General features: G+C 51.7%; 1 protein-coding gene across 5 annotated transcripts in view; it reads right to left on the bottom strand.

The window, feature by feature from the left end:
- Positions 1 to 390: 390 nt before the first annotated feature.
- Positions 391 to 18,014, bottom strand: part of PHC2 (polyhomeotic homolog 2) — a 114,689-nt gene continuing 97,065 nt past the window's right edge. For all 5 annotated transcript variants that reach the window (XM_060621985.3, XM_078452087.2, XM_078452088.2 and 2 more), the window contains 6 exons: positions 13,171 to 13,373; positions 11,316 to 11,445; positions 10,357 to 10,471; positions 6,265 to 6,406; positions 4,862 to 5,138; positions 391 to 1,787 (listed from right to left, as the gene is read on the bottom strand). In XM_060621985.3, coding sequence (XP_060477968.1) covers positions 1,633 to 1,787; positions 4,862 to 5,138; positions 6,265 to 6,406; positions 10,357 to 10,471; positions 11,316 to 11,445; positions 13,171 to 13,373 — 1,022 coding nt within the window. In that variant the 3' untranslated portion in view covers positions 391 to 1,632. The remainder of the gene's footprint in view (positions 1,788 to 4,861; positions 5,139 to 6,264; positions 6,407 to 10,356; positions 10,472 to 11,315; positions 11,446 to 13,170; positions 13,374 to 18,014) is intronic.

Raw genomic sequence — 18,014 nt, 5'->3', positions numbered from 1 at the left:
AACCAAAGCCATCCCAAGGGCTCTCGGACACGGAGCCACTGCGCAGCAACAACCGAGGGTGTGTGCCTGGGGATGGAAGTCTGGGCTCTGCCCCAGGTGTTCCAGATTATTCCTGGCCCAAGAGCACTGCGTCTCCCCTGCGGGAAGCGGGGAGGGGGACTCAGAGCTGAGGGGCTCTGGACCCTCCCACTCCAAGGGACAAGGGTGAAAGAGAGGCCGTGTCAGCTTCCTCCTGTGAAATGGGACGAAGGGCGCCCTCAGACCACGGACCGGGCCCCAGCAAAGCGCGGAGGGCGTGCTGTCCAGTTAAGGCCGTCCCTCCCCCAACCCAGGAAACCACCCCTCTCCTTGTGGACGAAAAGGAGCCAGTGGAGAAAGGCACAGAAGAAACAGATTTTACAGATTTATTTTTAAAAAATGAAAACAAAAGGTTAAAAAAGTCCTTCATTTCCAACCCTGCCTGGGGGTGTGTGTGGGGAATAGAACAAGCTGAGAAAGGTGCTCACCCTGTTCCCAGGGAGAGCCCCGCTCCTCCCCCAGGAGCCTCCGAGGACAGGGCAAGTCAGAGGCAGGCCCTCGCCCTTCCTGCCCTGCCTCCTCCGCAGGTAGCTCAAATTGCTAGCAAGTTCCAGAGGCAAACAAGTGTGGGAACTGGAGGCCCAAGGCTGCCTTCTTCGCGGCAACGCCACCCTGGCTCTTCTCTGCCCTCAGACGTTCTCTGGGCCCCCACTCAGGGGCTCCTGGGGCAGGCGGGCGGGCAGGCCAGGAGGCCCCGCCCGGCCTACAGCAGCTCCCTTAATGCTGTTCGTGGCACAGCAGGGCAGTCGGGGGGACTTCACAGTGTGGGAAGGGCTTCGGAGACAGCGTGCCCACTCTGGAAAGGAAAACCCTCTGCACAGAGGCTGCCCTCCTTTTCTATTCCCCATCCTGAGGCTGAGTGGAGTCCAGGACAAAGCACTAAGTGGCTGTTTGCTACAGAACACCTGGAGGTGCCAGAGGGTGGCTCTGGGCCCATCTGTCAGTCCAGGCTCCTACACAGTCATCCAGTCACACACACAGCGTTAAGGCGTCTGTGCCAGTGGGCGTGGCCGAACCGGGCCCAGCTTCTCTCGCTCCACCTGCAGAGGGTGAAGGGGGAGAGCCCCTGGCTGCTTCAGAAACGGGCTGAAGGGGGAGAAGCTGGCAACGGAAGAGTTAGCCAGGCCTGGAGAAAGAAGCGGGAGGAAGGCAGGCAAGGGCTCGCGAGGCCTCTATCCAGGCCTGACGGCTGCCCTTGGAAGTAACCCAACTCAGGTTGGGGAGCCCTGACCATATGCCCCCTGGAAAATGGGGGACAGAAAGAGAGGAAGAGAGCGGGGCTAGAGTATTGGGACTTTGGAGGAAGCCAGTGCTATCAATATTTACAAGCATAAAGCCCCATCTTCTGCGCCACCTACCTCTCTGCCCCTCCCACAGAAAGAAAGGCCCCTGAGAGCCATTGAGGGGGTGCCAAGCCCTCCTCACCAGCCACGCCCCACAGGGAGAGCCCTTCCCTCCGACTGGCCCCGTTTCTGGGCCCCTCAGGAACGTCCGCCTGGCTCTGCTCAGTCGGGAGGAGGAGCCCGGGCCAGACCCCTGGCTCTCCGGCCGGCCCTACGAGTCCTTGAGCATGCTGATGCGTGCGTAGATCTTCAGGGCCGGCCCCAGCTTGATGTTCATGGCGCTCATCAGATGGTCCTCCTTGAGCAGCAGCAGGGCTTGCCCGTCGATCTCCTGGGCGCGGAACTCCTCTGCTATCTCCTGGCAGCCTGAGGGGACACCACCAAGGACCGCATCACCCTGAGCTCCCGCGTTCGCGCTTGGCGGTCACTGCGCGGGAGACGTGCGATCTCGTCTAACCCTCCCGGCCGCCCCGCACCTCGAGGAAGGCCATCCTGCCGTCAGAGGCCAAGCGACTCCCCCAGTGGTCCCACCTCCTCATTCACCCGTGTGTCCTCACTGGACCCTCCCCTCAATGGACTGGGCGGACCCAGCAGAGCAACACGGTGCTGCAGGAGTGACCGCGTGTGATTTCCAGGCCTAGGTCACCAAGGGGACAGCAGCTGCCACCTTGCTTTATTTTGGAGGAAGCTGGCGACCGTATCGTGAGGACCCTGGAGCAGCACTCCGAAGAGGCCCAGGTGGACAGGAACTGAGGCCGCCTGAGTGGGGCACCTTGGAACCGGTCCTTCGGCTCCAAGCCAGACAACTGCACTCTGGCTGCCATCCTGATGGAGGCCTCATAAGAGCCCAGGCCAGTGCTGTGCAGCTAAGCCGCATCCCCGACCCACAGAACCCGGGGGAGCAGCCACTACGCTCTGGGGTAACGAATGAAGTTCGGTTCCCGGAAGACGGGTGCTTCCATGGCCAGGAGGCGGCAGCTGGAAGGACCGTGAGGAGTCAGTGAGGCGTCTCAGACACTCAGAGAGGCTCGAGGCTCGGCGGGAGTCTGATGGCCTGTGAGGAAACTGGGTGAGGCTTCGAGGAAAGTGAAGAAACTGTTCCTGGAAATCGGAAAAAACGGAGCAAATGTGGCCGCCCTGCCGCCGGGGGTCACGCGGTGAGTTTAACGTGCCTCACGAACTGAGCAATCTGAGGACGCTTCCAGCAGAATGCCAGAGGCTTCGCCTGGTGTCTGATGCTGTGCACAGGAAACTGAGGAGAGGCGAGGAAAAGGCAGAACTATTCCACATCAAGGAGCTAGGACTGGCTGGTTTGAAAATCGCTAGCCTCTGTGACAGCAAATGAGGCTGAAACTACAAGGTAGTCTCTAGGCAGAGGTCAAAGCCAGGACGTGGGACACGGGCTAGAGACGGAACTGAGGGTGTGATCAATCTTTCGCTAAGACCTTGGAAGCATGAAGGTGCTGCCTCAGAGGGCTCTCTAAGGATGTCATGGGCGTGCCTCATGGATCCTCGCCATTCAACAGCGGAACTTCTGAGAGGTTAGGGGCACTGTCCCCCAGCTTCAGAAGAAGCCGACAGAGAGGAAGGCTTACCTTGGAGCATTTTTGGGTATGGGTTTTGTCTAATGGAGTGAACCCCAACAACTCGCATAGGAAGCCCACAAAGATTTTAAGAGAATCGTACTCGCACAGACACTGCTCTAACCGAAGGGGTCAGAAGTCATAGAAAATGAGGAGCAGTACAAACAGGCTGAGAAAACGCCCCCGCTGAAAGCCCAGGCTGCCTTTCATGGGAAAGAAAGGATGACTCAGAGGGTGGAACCAAGAAAGGGAAAGAAAGTCACCCCTAGGCTCTGAGTCCTAATTCGGGAATGCCAACATGTGTCCGTGCTAGGTTTCGGAACTAGTGCCATGGCTCCTGTAACCCCCGTTTTCCCCTTGTTGAACAAGCATGCCCACTGCGGTGACCCTGTGCCTGTCCCGCCAGATCTGGGGTTTGTGCAAGGAGACGGGTCATGTGTCTCTAGCTCTCGGGTGTTCAGATCGAGAGGAACCGGCCGCAGGAGCTCCTCCACGCCTGGACCTGAGTTCGCTGGTTGAGATCCTGGGCTTCGAGCCCCTGCTGTCATGGAATGAGGCCTATGGGGTCAGGGTGGGGGTGGGGGTGGTCTACTTGAGGGAGGGACATGAATCACTGGGGCCAGTGACTGCGGAACTATGGTAATCGGCCCTCAGACAGCTCCAAATCAACCTGGCTTCCCTTTTATGCCCCCGCAGGCACGACCTGTGTGACAGTGTGAAAGTGACACCACGTGGTTTTACGACCGGTGTGACAGTGTGAAAGTGACACCACATGGTTTCGGAATCTAGATCAAAAGGGGCACCAAGGCTTCCACCTGATGTCCCGGACCACCAGCTGTGGGGCAAGTGCTTGCCACATCCTGGGAACACCCAAGCGTGAGTGGCCCATACTGAGAGGAACTGACACCCACTGTGAGCAGCCATACCCTCCTCGAGAATCAGGGCAGTACGGCACCTCAGAACAGGATTCCGCAGCCCCAGGGAAGCCACATCTTCATCGCAACCTTGTGAGAGGCCCTGGGGCAGAACTGCCCAGCCGAGCCACTCCCAGATTCCTTCCCGACAGTGACCGTGTGGGGATATATTCTGGGGGCGCAGCAACGGATGACTAACACACTGAGCTAAGGGGCAGAGCCGGGATGCGAGCCCAGTCCTGACACACAAGGCTGTGCTCTCAACCGCTATCTCCACTCCAGGCTTGGAGTCCCAGGCCTGTGGCAGCCCCTCTGTACCTGGCGTGGCCAGCGGCTGGGTGAGACTGGGCAGAAACAACAGTAGAGAGGTTGTGTGATCCCACGGAGAGCATCTGCGAATAACGTGAGGTTTGCCTTCCAGGGTTTATTTCTAAACTGTAGCCCTCAAAACCACGTGCACTCCCCGCCAGGGTTGTGTGCAGTCCTGGGTACGCGGCAGACTTGCACATCTGTGCGCCTCTGCTCACACGCCCCCCCTGGTGCCATCTCTCTAGCTGGCCGAGGCCTGCGCACCCGCGGTTTCCAGCTCACACAGTCCTCTGCTGGCTTTCTCCTTGACAGGTTGCCTACATTCCACTTGGCTCCTCTCACACTCTGTCCCAGGAGAGACACGGGGTCAACTCACCGTCCCCTCTGCATTTCACACAGCCGGCTCACCATGGCAGCAAATACACCTCATTACAGGCACAGGATTTAACTTACAGTTGTGTTCTGAACTAGAAAGTACACTCTTCCAGGCGGGAACCTCACTGACTCATCTCTGCACTCCCGTCCGTGAGCCTGAGTCATCAAATGAGTCATTTCCTGGTCGGGGGAGGGGAGGTCTCTCCCTCTCTCCCGGCAATGCTATCCCGGGCAGGTGTGGGACTGTCAGGGGTCTTACCTGGCAGGGAGCGGATGAACTCGTAGACATCTTCTACATTCCATTTGGTGGGCTCGCTTGGTAGGAAGTGGTGCCCCATGCCCACCAGGTCCCGCATGTGCATGTCAGGGAGCTCCAGGTCCCGCTGGCCTTGTCGCCGGCGGGAGGTGGACGAACTAGCTGAGATGGGTGACAGGGGCTCCTCATAGCTTGAGTTATCCGAGCAACGGCTGGAGTCTTCCTGGCTGTGTGTCAGCTGCAACGCGGCCGTGACCGAGAGGGGCACGGTGCCTGTTGGCTGGGGGGCAGGGAGAACGGTTGGCTTCCTGATGGGAGAACCACCCACGTCTAGCAGAGTGACGGGCAAAGCAAGTGGTGTCCTCCTTCTACTTGGTCCACGACTATATACCTTTGAATTCCTAGATCAAAGCATCTTCCGGGCTGTCCCCTCTCTGGTCCTCCCAGTACTGGCACGTGCACCGCACTGCACGGCAATGACCTGACTCTATGTCTGTTGTTTCTTCTAGATGTGGGGTTTTAAACCAGGGCTCTATGGGTTTCAGGTGTGGTCTACGAAACAGCATGGAGAATTTCCTGGGCATATGCATGTTGGATGGCAGCTTTCCTCACAGTCTTAAAGAGGTTTATGACAACAAGCAGCAAAAACACATCAGGTTCTGAAATGTCCCACTAGGCTGTGGGCTCCCGCAGGGTGACTTAGAGCCTTAGTGCCTCACAGCGCTACAGCGCCTCTCAGCATACGGCTGGGGCTACAAAATAGTTAACGAATGAATACCCATGGTCCTGGTAGAGGCTTCAAGAACTCAGTGCTCTGTGTTTGAGGAGGCAATGACGGGCGCCTGGGTGGCTCGGTTGGTTAAACGGCCATCTTCGGCTCAGGTCACGGTCTCACAGTTCGTGAGTTCGAGCCCCGTGTCAGGCTCTGTGCTGACAGCTCAGAGCCTGGAGCCTGCTTCGGATTCTGTGTCTCCCTCTCTCTCTGTCCCTCCCCCGCTCATGCTCTTTCTCTCTTACTCAAAAATAAACATTAAGAAAAAAAACAAAAAGAACCAATGAGATGTGGGGGAAAGGGTATAGGCTGCCTCCCCACCCCGCCCTCCATGCGAGACATGAGATAACCGGGACGGTTTGTCTCTTCACAGGGCCAGGCAGAGGAGACCCCACTTCCATGCTCCCAGAAGGATGGAAGCAAACTGGAAGGGGAGAGGTGAGGAAGGGGCAAGGGAAACCACCCCTAAGCATCCATGGGTCCAAATGCAAGGGCCCCTTAAGGGACCTGAGAAGGTTGTGAGAAATGAGGACATAACAGAGTATACTTAGTCAGCAGGGGGAAAGGCATGCGGGTGTCCCGGGCCTGTTAAGAAGGGAAGTTGGCGGGGACTTGTGTCAAGCCGGCATCTCACCTGCTTCTTGGTATCCTTGGTAAGTGGTGGCAGACTGGCTTTGCTGGCCCGGCGGCGGTTGTGGGTCGTGGCTCCTGCCTTCTGAAGCTTGCTCCGGTCCGAGTGGAAAAGCCCCACTCGTTTGGTACACCCCACGTTGTACCTGCCAGAGTCAGGGAAGGACGGAAGTCAGAGCACAGTCATGGGGAGTACGGGCCTCGGGCAGCATGACAGCAGCCGGGCTCTCCAGCAACATCTGAGTCTGTCTATTTGCGCCGATCCTGGGTCTACCACTGACTGCTAGCTGTGTGACTCTGGGTAAGCCACTGGATCTCTGAGCCTCAGTTTCCTCATCTGGAGCTGGGGATGAGACGGCTCACTTCCTGAACTCGGTCCAACAGTGACATGAGCTAACATGTGGCAAGTGCTCAACATGACAACTCAGGTCATGTGAAGAACTCGTGGCCGACATAGTCTACACTGAACGTCACTGGTGCCAGAAGACAGCTGCCTGCAGTCCTGCTGGGAGGTACAGGCGCACCTCACAGACACTGCGGGGTCGGTTCCAGAGAGGACTCGCAATAAAGAGAGTCAGATGACTTCTGTTTGTTCCCTGATGCATATAAAAGTAAGGTTTACGTTACACTGGAGTTTATTAAGCATGCAATAGCATTATGTCTAAAAAAACCAAAGTACGTGCCTTAATTTAAAAACACCTTATTGCTGGGGCGCCTGGGTGGCTCAGTTGGTTAAGCGTCCGACTTCGGTTCAGGTCATGACCTCACAGTTTGTGAGTTCAAGCCCCGCGTCGGGCTCTGTGCTGACAGCTCAGAGCCCGGAGCCTGCTTTAATTCTGTGTCTCCCTCTCTCTCTGCCCCTTCCCTGCTTGTGCTCTGTCTCTCTCTCTCTCTCTCTCTCTCTCAAAAATAAATGTTAAAAAAATTTTATAAAATAAAAAAATACCTTATTGCTAAAAATTGCTAACCATCATCTGAGCTTTCAGTGAGTCATAAATAACCTTTTTGCTGATGGAGGGTTTCGCCTCGATGCCAACAGCTGCTCGCTGATCAGGGTGGTGGGTGCTGAAGGCTGGGGCAAGTTCCTAAAATAAGACAACGATGAAGTCTGCCATGGTGATGGACTCTCCCTTTCATGGACGATTTGTCACGTGCAATGCTGTTTGATAGCATTTTCCCCACAGAACTGCTTTCAAAATTGGGAATCCTCTCAAACCCTGCCACTAATTTATCAACTCAGTTTATGTAATCCTTTTTTTGTCATTTCAACAATCTTCACAAGCATCTTCACCAGGAGATTCCACCCACCACTTTCTTACTTTCTTTGCTCCTCTGTAAGAAGCCACTCCTCATCCATTCAAGTTGCATCGCGAGATGGTAGCAACCCCGCCCCATCTTCAGGCTCCACTCCTCATTCTGGTTCTCTTGCTATTTCCACCACATCTGCAAGGACTTCCTCCACTGAAGTCTTGAACCCCTCATGGTCATCCATGAGGGTGGGAATCAACTTCTTCCAAACTCCATTAATGTTGCTATTTTGAGCACGTCCCATGCATCCTGAATATTCTTAAAGGCATCTAGAATGACAAATCCTTTCCAGAAAGTTTTTAATGGACTCTTCCAAGATCCACCATCCCGATCTATGGCAGCTAGAGTCTTACAAAATGCACTTTTAAAAAAGACCTGAAAGTCAAAATGACCCCTTGATCCATGGGCTACAGAATGGATGATATATTTGTTAGCAGGCATGGAAACAACATGAAATCTCATTGCCATCTCCATCAGAGCTTGTGGGTGACCAGGTGCACTCTCAGTGAGTGGTGACATTCTGTATTTTTTTTTTTAATGTTTACTTTTGAGGGGGGGGAGGGGCGAGAGAGAGGGAGACACAGAACCCAAAGCAGGCTCCAGGCTCTGAGCTGTTAGCACAGAGCCCGACGTGGGGCTTGAACTCACAGACTATGAGATCATGACTTGAGCTGAAGTCAGACACTTAACTGACTGAGCCACCCAGGCTCCTTGAGCAGTGATATTCTGAAAGAAATCTTTTTTCCTGAGCAGTAAGTCTCAACAGTGGACTTAAAATATTTACTAAACCATGCCATAAACAGATGTGCTGTCATCCAGGCTTTGTTGTTCCACTGACAGAGCACAGGCAGAGTAGATGTAGCATAATTCTTAAGGGATGTTCAGAATGGTCCATGGGCATAGACTTCAACTTCCAACAACTCACCAGCTGCATTAGCCCCTAACACGACAGTCAGCCTGTCCTCTGAAGCTATGATGCCAAGCACAGACTTCTCCCTAGCTACGTAAGTCCTAGACGGTGTCTTCTTCCAATAACAGGCTGTTTTGTCTGCATTGAAAATCTGTTGTTTAGCACGGCCACCTTCCTGAATTACTGTAGCCGGATCTTCTGGGTAACTGGCTGCAGCTTCTACATCAGCACCTGCTGCCTCACTATGCATTTTTATGAAACGAGATGGCTTCTTCCCTTAAATCTCATGAACCAACCTCAGCCAGCTTCAGATTTTTCTTCTGCAGCTTCCTCTCCTCTCTCAGCTTCACAGAATTGAAGAGAGTCAGGGCCTTGGCTCTGGATTAGACTGTGGCTTAAGGGAATGTTGGGGCTGGTTTGATCTTCTATGTAGACCACTCAAAGTTTATCCATATCCGCAATAAGGCTGTTTTGCTTTCTTATCATTTGCATGTTCACTGGAGTAGCACTTTTAATTTCCTTCAAGAACTTTTCCTTTGCATTCACAACTTGGCTAACTGTTTGGAACCAGAGGCCTATCTTCTGGCCATCTTGGCTTTCCACATGCCTTCCTCACTAAGCTTAATCATTTCTAGCTTTTGATTTGAAGTGAGAGACCTGTGCCTCTTCCTTTCACTTGATCACTTAGAGGCCACAGTAGGGTTATTAATGGGCCTAATCTCAACATTGTTGTGTCTCAAGGAATAGGGAGGCCTGAGGAGAGGGAGAGACAGGGGAACGGTCGGTTGGTGGAGCACTCAGAACACACATGACGTTTACTAAGTTCACCATCTTATGTGGCAGTAGTTCACAGAACCCAGAACAATCACAGGAACATCAAAGATCACTAATCGCTGCGATGTGATAATAACGAAAAGGGAAATACTGCAAGAATTACCCAAATGTGACACAGAGACAAGAAGTGAGCGAACGCTGTTGGAAAAACGGTGCCGATGGACTCGCCTGACACAGAGTTGCCGCACACCTTCAATGTGTAAAAAGCGCAGTATCTGGGAAGCATGATAAAATGAGATATGCCTGTAGCTTGGCAGAGCTTCACAGAGGTACCCTGATTACCTCCAGCACAGGGCTGAGGACAGCCTTATTCCAGCCGGCATGCGGAGCCCCTCTCTGCCTAGGGATTGAGAGAGTTCTATTCCTTTGAGGGTCCAGGGCTCTGGGATCGGTGCCTCTTCTGCCGTGGTATGGAGACCACATAGGGCTCTGGAGTCAGATGGGTCTAACTCCCCAACTATGCCGCTCGGCACAACTACTTATCCTCTATGCCTCAGTTTCCTAGCGCGTGTGAAGGGCACAGCAGTTATGCCTGCCTCACAGTTATTTTGAAGACCAGATGACCCAGGGCGTATCAACTGCCTAGAGCAGCGCCTAGCACGTGGCAGGCACGCAGTAAACGATGCTGTGTCTGACTAGGATCATCGGTCTACGCTGGGTGAAGCGCACAAAGAGAACATCTACAATGAGCACAGCAGCTTGGCGCGAAGCCTCTGTTGGAGGGCTTGCCTGATGGGGACAGTAGCTGCCAAGGGCAGGGAAAGAGGACGGGTTCAATGGGGCCCAGGAGGGACAGCCAAGCTGAAGCACTGCCTCCTCTCCTCGGACTTGGGGCTGCTCACTCGAGCTCTGGGTTCCAGGACCTGGCGGATTAGCCACACAGTGCCACTTCCAGGCAGGTGGAGGAAGACGGAATGCAGATAAGCTACACCTAGGGTCTCCCAGGATGGACGATCGATCGCTGAAGGGAGGTAGGACACGACACGAGGTGCGATCCTGAGGAGGCGGAAGGGCTGGCACAGCGACAGGGCTGAGGCCACTCACCTCTTTGCACAGGCCATGGAACAGAAGCGCTTGGAACGCTTGAACTTGTAGGCAAAGTCCACCCGGCCACAGAGTTCACACTTGAGTTTGAGGGGAGTACCCTCCTCTTTGGATTCTGGAAAGTATGGAAACTAAAGTAAGTGTAAAGACGAGCAACCCCCACAGGACCCCACGAGGCCTCCCTTCTCTGCTCTGCCTCCTCCTCATGTCCCCACAGCTGTGGCATGCAGTGGTGGTCTGGCTTGGAAAATGCCCATCTGCTTTCGCCGCTGGTTTGGGAAGAGACGTTTCTTCCACCCTGGCCAGTAGCAGTGGTGTTTGGTGACGGACCCCCGGACACCTAACAGGTTTTCTGTCCGAGTGCTATGAGCCTGAGGCAAACACAGGTGGTGAAGAATCAGCACCCCTCTGGAAGAGAGGAGGCTCGTGGGGAATACTCTGGATGCTGTCACAACTGATCTGGAATTATCCTACCCTACCGTGACCTGTCTGGTCGGCTGTTGCCCTGGATCACAGAACCCAGGAGTTCTGTATCCTACGCAGCCCCCACTCAGTCAGTGGCTCCTGCTGCAAGTGCAGTCGTCGCCTGGCCACTGTGGCGCCCGAGGGCCGGCTCCCGAGGCAGCGAGGGAGGGGCACTCCTGCCTGCCCACTCCCACCTCCTGCCAGCGACTCCCACAGGAAAAGCAACTCTTGGAATCCTGTGCATGGCCAGAGCGGGGCTGGGGGAGAGGCGGGGGACAAACAGTTCCCCGAGGGCAGGGACTTTCCCTCTTTCGTTTTCTAGGGGGCAGGGCCCGGGGGAAATGGTTGGTAGATCGATATGTTAACCCACTCTCTGGCCAGGGTTCCTCCACGGATACGGCTAGAGGAAGTGTGCGAGGCCTGCCTTTGTGGCCCTGTCTACTTCCCGGTCAGCTCAGCCAAATCGGAAGGCATTTGGGGTGTGAGAGGCCTACCTTGCAGATAGGGCTCCTCCATCTCAGAGTCAGTGGTGGTGGTGTGATCCTGCTGTGGAAGTTTCTCAGGCAAGAACCCCTGTGCATACTTCTTCTTGAGATTCCCCACCAGCAGGGACGAGCGTCCCACCTAGAGGACAAGGTGACATGGAGGCCATGAGGGTTAGGTGGGAGACACTGCCTTGTTATCCAGCCTCATCAAAATTACAAATATAAAGCATCTAGGTGCAGATGCCAGCCTCCACATCATCATCCAAGTGTGCCTTGCTCAAGGCCCTATTCTGCTGAGCAGCTCAGGAGGCAAGATGCCAACTGTTCCCCAAGTACAGGGATGGCTTCAATCCAGGACCAAAGGACGGCTTAGGAGGTTAGGAAAATACCTACTCTTCCAAGTGAGTGAGGGGCAGAGATGGAGGCAGAAATCACCACCAGCGAAGCTGCCAGGACCCAGGGTTCACATGTCACCGGGCAGGAATACAGCCGAGGCCGTGTGTGTGAGTATATATATGACACTAGAGGGACTTGGCAACCATTTTTTCATTTCCTACTTTTCCCCACCTTACAGCTGCTCTACCCAAGCCAGAGACACAGGCAGCCATGGAGGAGAGCAGGAGGAAATGGACTCTGGGCCACAGAGCAAATGCCCTGTGTGGCTGCCAGGATCTAGACGGGCTTATTCACTCTTGGTCCTTCCTTCGTTGCCTCTGTGCAGGCAACCTGGTGGCTAGATCTCTGGGGCGATGCCGTGGGGGAGCCATTCAATCTGCATCCGCCCTGTCAGATCGGTTGGTTTCTGGTGTTTCTCTAGGAGACCAAGGCCAAGACCTAGTCTAATGAGGGAGGGGACGTGACAGGGCTGGAGCTACTTATAGCTAAGGTACTCCAGGTAGATTTCTTTGCCACAGGCCTTGAACAACCTTCAGAGGGAAAGAGGACAAGAACCTATTTGTCTTCTGGCATTTTAGAAGGGCAGTTCAGCCAGCTCAGTCAATCAAGCTTAGAGTCTTCTGCTGACTGTTCCAACCACTCAGGGACCCGAAGAATGAGCAGAAGGCAGATGGCATCCCATGAAGATGGTATTCTCTAACAGCCAGATAATCTCATCACAGGAGAGGCCGGTGTGCACCTGGCTCTGGGCTCCTCCCACCTGTATAAGAGCATCACCTGTCTTCACCAATTTCACACCGCACAGAATCAGCTGTGGGTGTTTTGTTCTAACAAGCCATTTTCTTGATTCTTTTATATTTCCCTTTGGTCTTATGCTCTCATCGGAGACATCGGATTGTGGCCTTTCTAAAGTACCCCTCACTCTCATTCATTCTCTTTTCAAGGCTCTGTCACCAGAAAAGAAGCTTCAGGCTACAACCCTGTTCTCTTCTCTTCATCTCAGACACATCCTGAAAATTTTGTTCTACGGTTTCCTTTTGTTCTCTAATTAGCTAAAGTTTTGCCATTCAGAGGTTCTGGCATTCAAAACTGAACGAGGTCTCATTTCCCCAAACCCATCATCTTTCCCCCAACACCCCAATGTGAATTCCCTTCTAACTAAGGGGGTCACACATCACCAGGCAGGAACATGGCTGAGTCTGTGTGTGGATAACTTCTAACCAAGGGACCTTGCCAATTATTCCTAATCACGGATCCCTTCTGGACCTTAGGAAGACACTCAATCCTAGAAAGAAAATGGCTCTGACATTCTTTTGCGGGGGGGAAATTAGCAAGGAAAAAGCAAACTGTTTACATTTTTGGACATTTTACACGGAAATGTAAAAATATTCTAATACACATCCAAAATATACTTCAAAAAAAAAAAAACAAAAAAAAAAAAAAAGAGGGGAAAAGAAGTAGTCCGTACCGGGAAAGGCTCCGCCCCCTCCTGGATCACAAACCCTTCGATAACATGCGTCAGGATTTGGGGTTTCACAATGGCCTGTGGTGGTTTATTCTCACCATTCTGGGGGGCAGTGCCGGTGATGCTGGAGGCAGAATTTCCGTTCCCTGAGGTCATGCCGGGGCTGCTGAGGTCGGTCAGTGCATGAACAATGCCCTGCCCTGTCTCTGTACAAGGGGAGAGTAGGAAAACACAAGCAGGGGAGGTCAGAACTGGGTCCAGACCAGCAGAAGGAAGGGGAGGGACTCAGCATGTGCCTGGCTTTTTCCATGGAGCCAAACGACAATGCAAAGCAAGCAGTCCCCTCTGTCAATGACCCACTTAAAACTGGCAGGTTTGATGGACACACCACCAAGTGGGACTATAATCGGTCCTGCAACCAGGCAGCTAATCAGCTAGCAGTATATTTTAATTTCCCAACTGTGCTAAGAATAGTTAACCAAGTCAAACAGATAATAATTCTCTTTTGGGAGTTAAGACCTCAGTCAATATTGATCTGGACAAACAAGGCAATCTTCAGTTCAAGGGAGAGAATGTATTTAAGGTGATAACTACAACCAGGATGAAAAGCTGCACTAGGTACAGGGCTTGGGGTGTGACGGGGTCTGGGGGAGAGAGGTTAAACCTTCTATAAAGTTTTCCAAGGAAAAGGATTAGATTTTAAGCAGCCTGTGAAAGGTCAAAGTACAAACCCCAGAGATGAACACAAAGGGAACACGAGGGTTGAGCCCCAAGTGAACACGGTGCTATCCATAAGAGGCTGGTTATTGGGGGTCACGCATTAAGACACACCTGCATTCAATTTCTCCCCCCAGGTGGGGGGCTCTATGCTGCTTCTGTTGGCCCTGTGCTCTTGATCAAGCCCCTTTCCCTGTTCTCAGCTCCACATCCAGTCCAGTCCTTAGCCAACCAGAGTCCTCCCCTCCTGAGGTCTCTTCCCCTGCGGGCCTGCTGGCCTTCCTCTGAAGGACCTGACAGCGTGCTGTAAAAAGCGTGTCAAGGTGCCTACACAGAACACACCACAGGGGACCCTCCTCTTCTCCACTTTGTCGGCCCCTCTCCTGAGCTGCTCCATGATTTAGAGGTACAGACCCTCATTACCTCACTTTTGCAGCCCCCTCCCCGCCCCCTTCCCAGGCCCATTCCACACCAACTGTGTGAGCTGAATTTGCCTGTAACCTGGAACTTCCTAAAAAAGAAAAAAAGAGAAAGAAAAAGCCATTTCTTTATTACAACAAGCCTATTGATATTAAGCGTAACCCTGCCTGTGTGTGTTACATTCTTGAAAAACGATTTCAGTACATTAGTTTAGTAATTTTTGCATAAAACTTTGTATGTCGATGCTCTTATTTCATGTTAAACACTGAAAATCTCACCATGGAACAGGAATTCAGAGTCTGATATGTAGCATAAGAAATAAAAATAAACACATTTTAGAAAAGGTTTATAGCTGGTTCATTTTATTATTAGCAGTCCTAATGCTCAATAAACCAGGATAAATCTTTTTTGATAGAAAAGAATCGACTATGACACATGCCTTCACTAATCAGACCTCAGTAATTCAACTATAATAAATTTCAGAGCTGAGCACGAGCCATCCAAGAGATATGAATGATGAGATTTTTTAAAATTAATTTTTGTTTGAGACACATTCACACCAGCAAGTTGGAAAAATTCCTTTAAGTGTTTATAGTCGTTTGAAAAAAAAGTTTTTGACAGCTTTGACTTTACTGTAGAGATGAAAATTTTCCCCTTTGGAATTCGCCTCTCTAAACTATGAAGGTGTTTGGGAACTACATCAAAAAATCTTTTCTTAACCGCCCATGGATAACTAGGAGGACCAGGTCAATCAAATCAAATCAAATCAATCAAATTAAATTTCTCTGCTTTTAAATGTTAAATATTTAAGCCTGCGTTTACAGAACTACATTTTCTCTTTTATTTAATATTTTAAATAGGCAAGAAAACATGTATTTTACTTAAACTGATGAATAAATGCTGTTAAAATATAGAGCTGACTATAGAAGTTAACATTTTATTTTTAGATGGTGGCAATTTACATCTAATTAGAGCCTAGTAAAATATTTCCTGACTTCTTTAATGAACTACAGATTACAGAATCACAAGATTAGAAAGTCTGGTTCATTCCCTTACCAATGCTTGAACCTTCTCTGTAATACTCCCACCACCCAGTGGTTTTGGGGCATCTGTCTGAACAGCTCTGGATGGCAAAGGAACGGACTACCTCTGGAGTGGTTTGTTCCCAGTGCGGGCAGTTCGGTTAAAAAATTCTTCCTTCCTGTGAGCCAAAAATCTATCTCCTGTTAATTTCTGCCCACCTTTCTGCTCCTTAAGACCATACAGAAGAAGGCCAATTGCATTTGTATAATGGGCAAAAACACAGGCTTAGACCTGGCTTAGAGACTGGTCTTTATCACTCAAACGAATTAGGGGCAAGTCGTGGTCTCTCTGAGACTAGCTCTCTCACTAGCTGTAAACTAAGGACAGTAACACCACCTACCCTACAGTGTCAGGTGGCTATGAGGACCGCAGGAGATAATCCCCCGACAGAGCAGCACACTAGAAGTGCTCACGAAATGCTCTTGGTGTCAGAAAGCGTATCACTCACGACCACACTCTATCTTCTCTCCTTCAGGCCAAACGCCCTCTGCTTCTTCTATTCCTTCCACGAAAGGCTGCAAGTTCATCATCATCCTAGGTGTTCTCTGTTTACATCCTTTAAAGTCAGGGACCCAGTCAACACCAACAGAAAACTCAAGCGCACTGATCTAGGAGATGGGGTTGGTTAAGATTTTTGTTTTGTTTCTTTGAAACATGGTCACATTCCTGACTGAGAGCACAGGAGGAGGGAGCCACAGGACTCCCTTGTTTTGGTTTATAATTCCTCTGTGGAAGTACTCCTTTCTCCTTGAATTCTGGGGTCACTCCCACCTCTGGCTCTTTAGATATTCATCACCAAACTGCTTCTGATACCTTGTCTCCTTTTATGGGATCTCTCCATCCTTGCCTGATTCTTCTCCCTCCCCCACCACTACTCCCTCCCCTCTTGTGTCTCGGAGCAGTGTCTATTAATGTGCACTGGAGCACTGCAAGACGGGGCGGTGCAGGCAGAACTCCTGAGGTCAGATTCCTCCCTCACGCCAAATACAGTAGTGAACAGATACATTTCAGTAGCTCCGAGTCTACAGAGCCGATGCTTAACTCTGGGAAGCAAAGGCTTCTTGGAATCTCAGTCTTAAAAGAAGGATCTTATTAAGCAGGAGAATAAACAAATAAACCCTTTCACCCTAACGTTAGAAGCTATCACTGCCCATTATAACGGGCAGGTTGCAGAAGAGACAGAAGCCAAGGGACAGAGGGAGGGCGATTTACGAATATACAAAGGTTTGCGACTATTTGCTTGGCAGTCCTCTTGTGGGCCAAGGCCTCCTCATCTGCTTTAGGAACAAAGGAGTCTGGGCTATTTCTGGAATGACCAAACACAATCTCACCCCCTGCCAAGCTCAGCACTCTGAGATTAATTTAATCTGCTTCCCGCTCTCCCAGACTGCTCTGCAGCCTGCTGGAGGGAAAGCAGCTTAATAGTGAAACTTGCAGAAACCTGTCCTGCCGGCCCTGCGGCCAGATAAAAGATAGAGAGAAAGAAAGACTCTATTTCAGGAATTCTTGCTTTCTCAATTCTCTTGACCAGTCCTGAGGCTGGTGGTGCTGCTGAAGATTTCCACAGGTCTCAAAAGCCATTATACACAACTAGGCACCCAAATCTGAAAGGTGGAGGCCAGGATGCCGTGAGCACGACAGGCTGCGGGTGGTGGGGCTGGGGGTGGGGGGTTGGGGGCGGGAGGCAGGCCAGGGAGGGAGAATCTAGTCTTTTAATGAAGCTGCCCACAAAGGGCCAAGTATGCAGATAGGAATGAACAGCACATATGTTCTGGGGCAGTTGTTAACATTATGTAGGTCTCAACCTCTAGGTTGCCTCTCAATTCTGGTCTCATTCATAGGTTCTGGCAGAAATGTGGACCACCCGGCAGCCTGTTTGTGAGATTATCTGCATTGGGGTTCGTCCTTTGTGCTAGGCAGAGCAAGTTTCTTTAGGCAGGGGCTATGTCTTGTTACCTCTGTATCTTCAGGAACTAACCCATGCCCGCTATAGGACAGCTACTTAATGTCTGTTAAACTGGATCATCTGGAACCCATGGTCTCAGTCTTCGCCAGTCTCCTCAGTCTCAGACAGGGAACTTGACACCATCTGAGATTTGTAAATTACTTTCCGAGCCTATAATGATTTGAGAGTAGCTAGGCCAGTGCCTCCTATAGGAGCGGCATTTCTGGGTACCTGGTCACGAAGAACAAGAGTTATTCCTTAGCCCATTTCATCCCGTTAGGGTGGGGATTTCTTCAGCAAGAAGGGGCATTAAGTTGTCCTGAAGGCTGGAGTGCTGGATTCCTTGGCCCCTTCGAAACATGGGTGTGGGCTCTAGGCATCTGGAAAGCATGATGACCTCTAGAGGCAGAGCCTGGGAGGCTCCTATAAAAATGGCCCCAGCCTCAGGGGCAGTCACTAGGTGTCTAGAGAGGCTGAGCTCTCCTGCCCACTGAAGACAGAGGTCTGGATGGCCACAGCTATGCGAAATCTGGGTCATTTTAGAACTAAGTCTGATGTTCTCCACGTGTGCAGATAAAACAAAAATCAGTTATGCTGGAACATGGCTTAGTACTAACAGTTATTATGGGCATATCAGGTGGTCTGGCTATTCATTCTGTGTGCCCCTAAAGCAAGTCCTTGA

This window comes from Panthera onca, chromosome C1 (assembly GCF_046562875.1).
Source record: "Panthera onca isolate mPanOnc1 chromosome C1, mPanOnc1 haplotype 2, whole genome shotgun sequence".
Lineage (NCBI taxonomy): Eukaryota > Metazoa > Chordata > Mammalia > Carnivora > Felidae > Panthera > Panthera onca.
The sequence above is the reverse complement of the archived record's forward strand: the minus strand, read 5'-3'. Positions and strand labels throughout refer to the sequence as shown.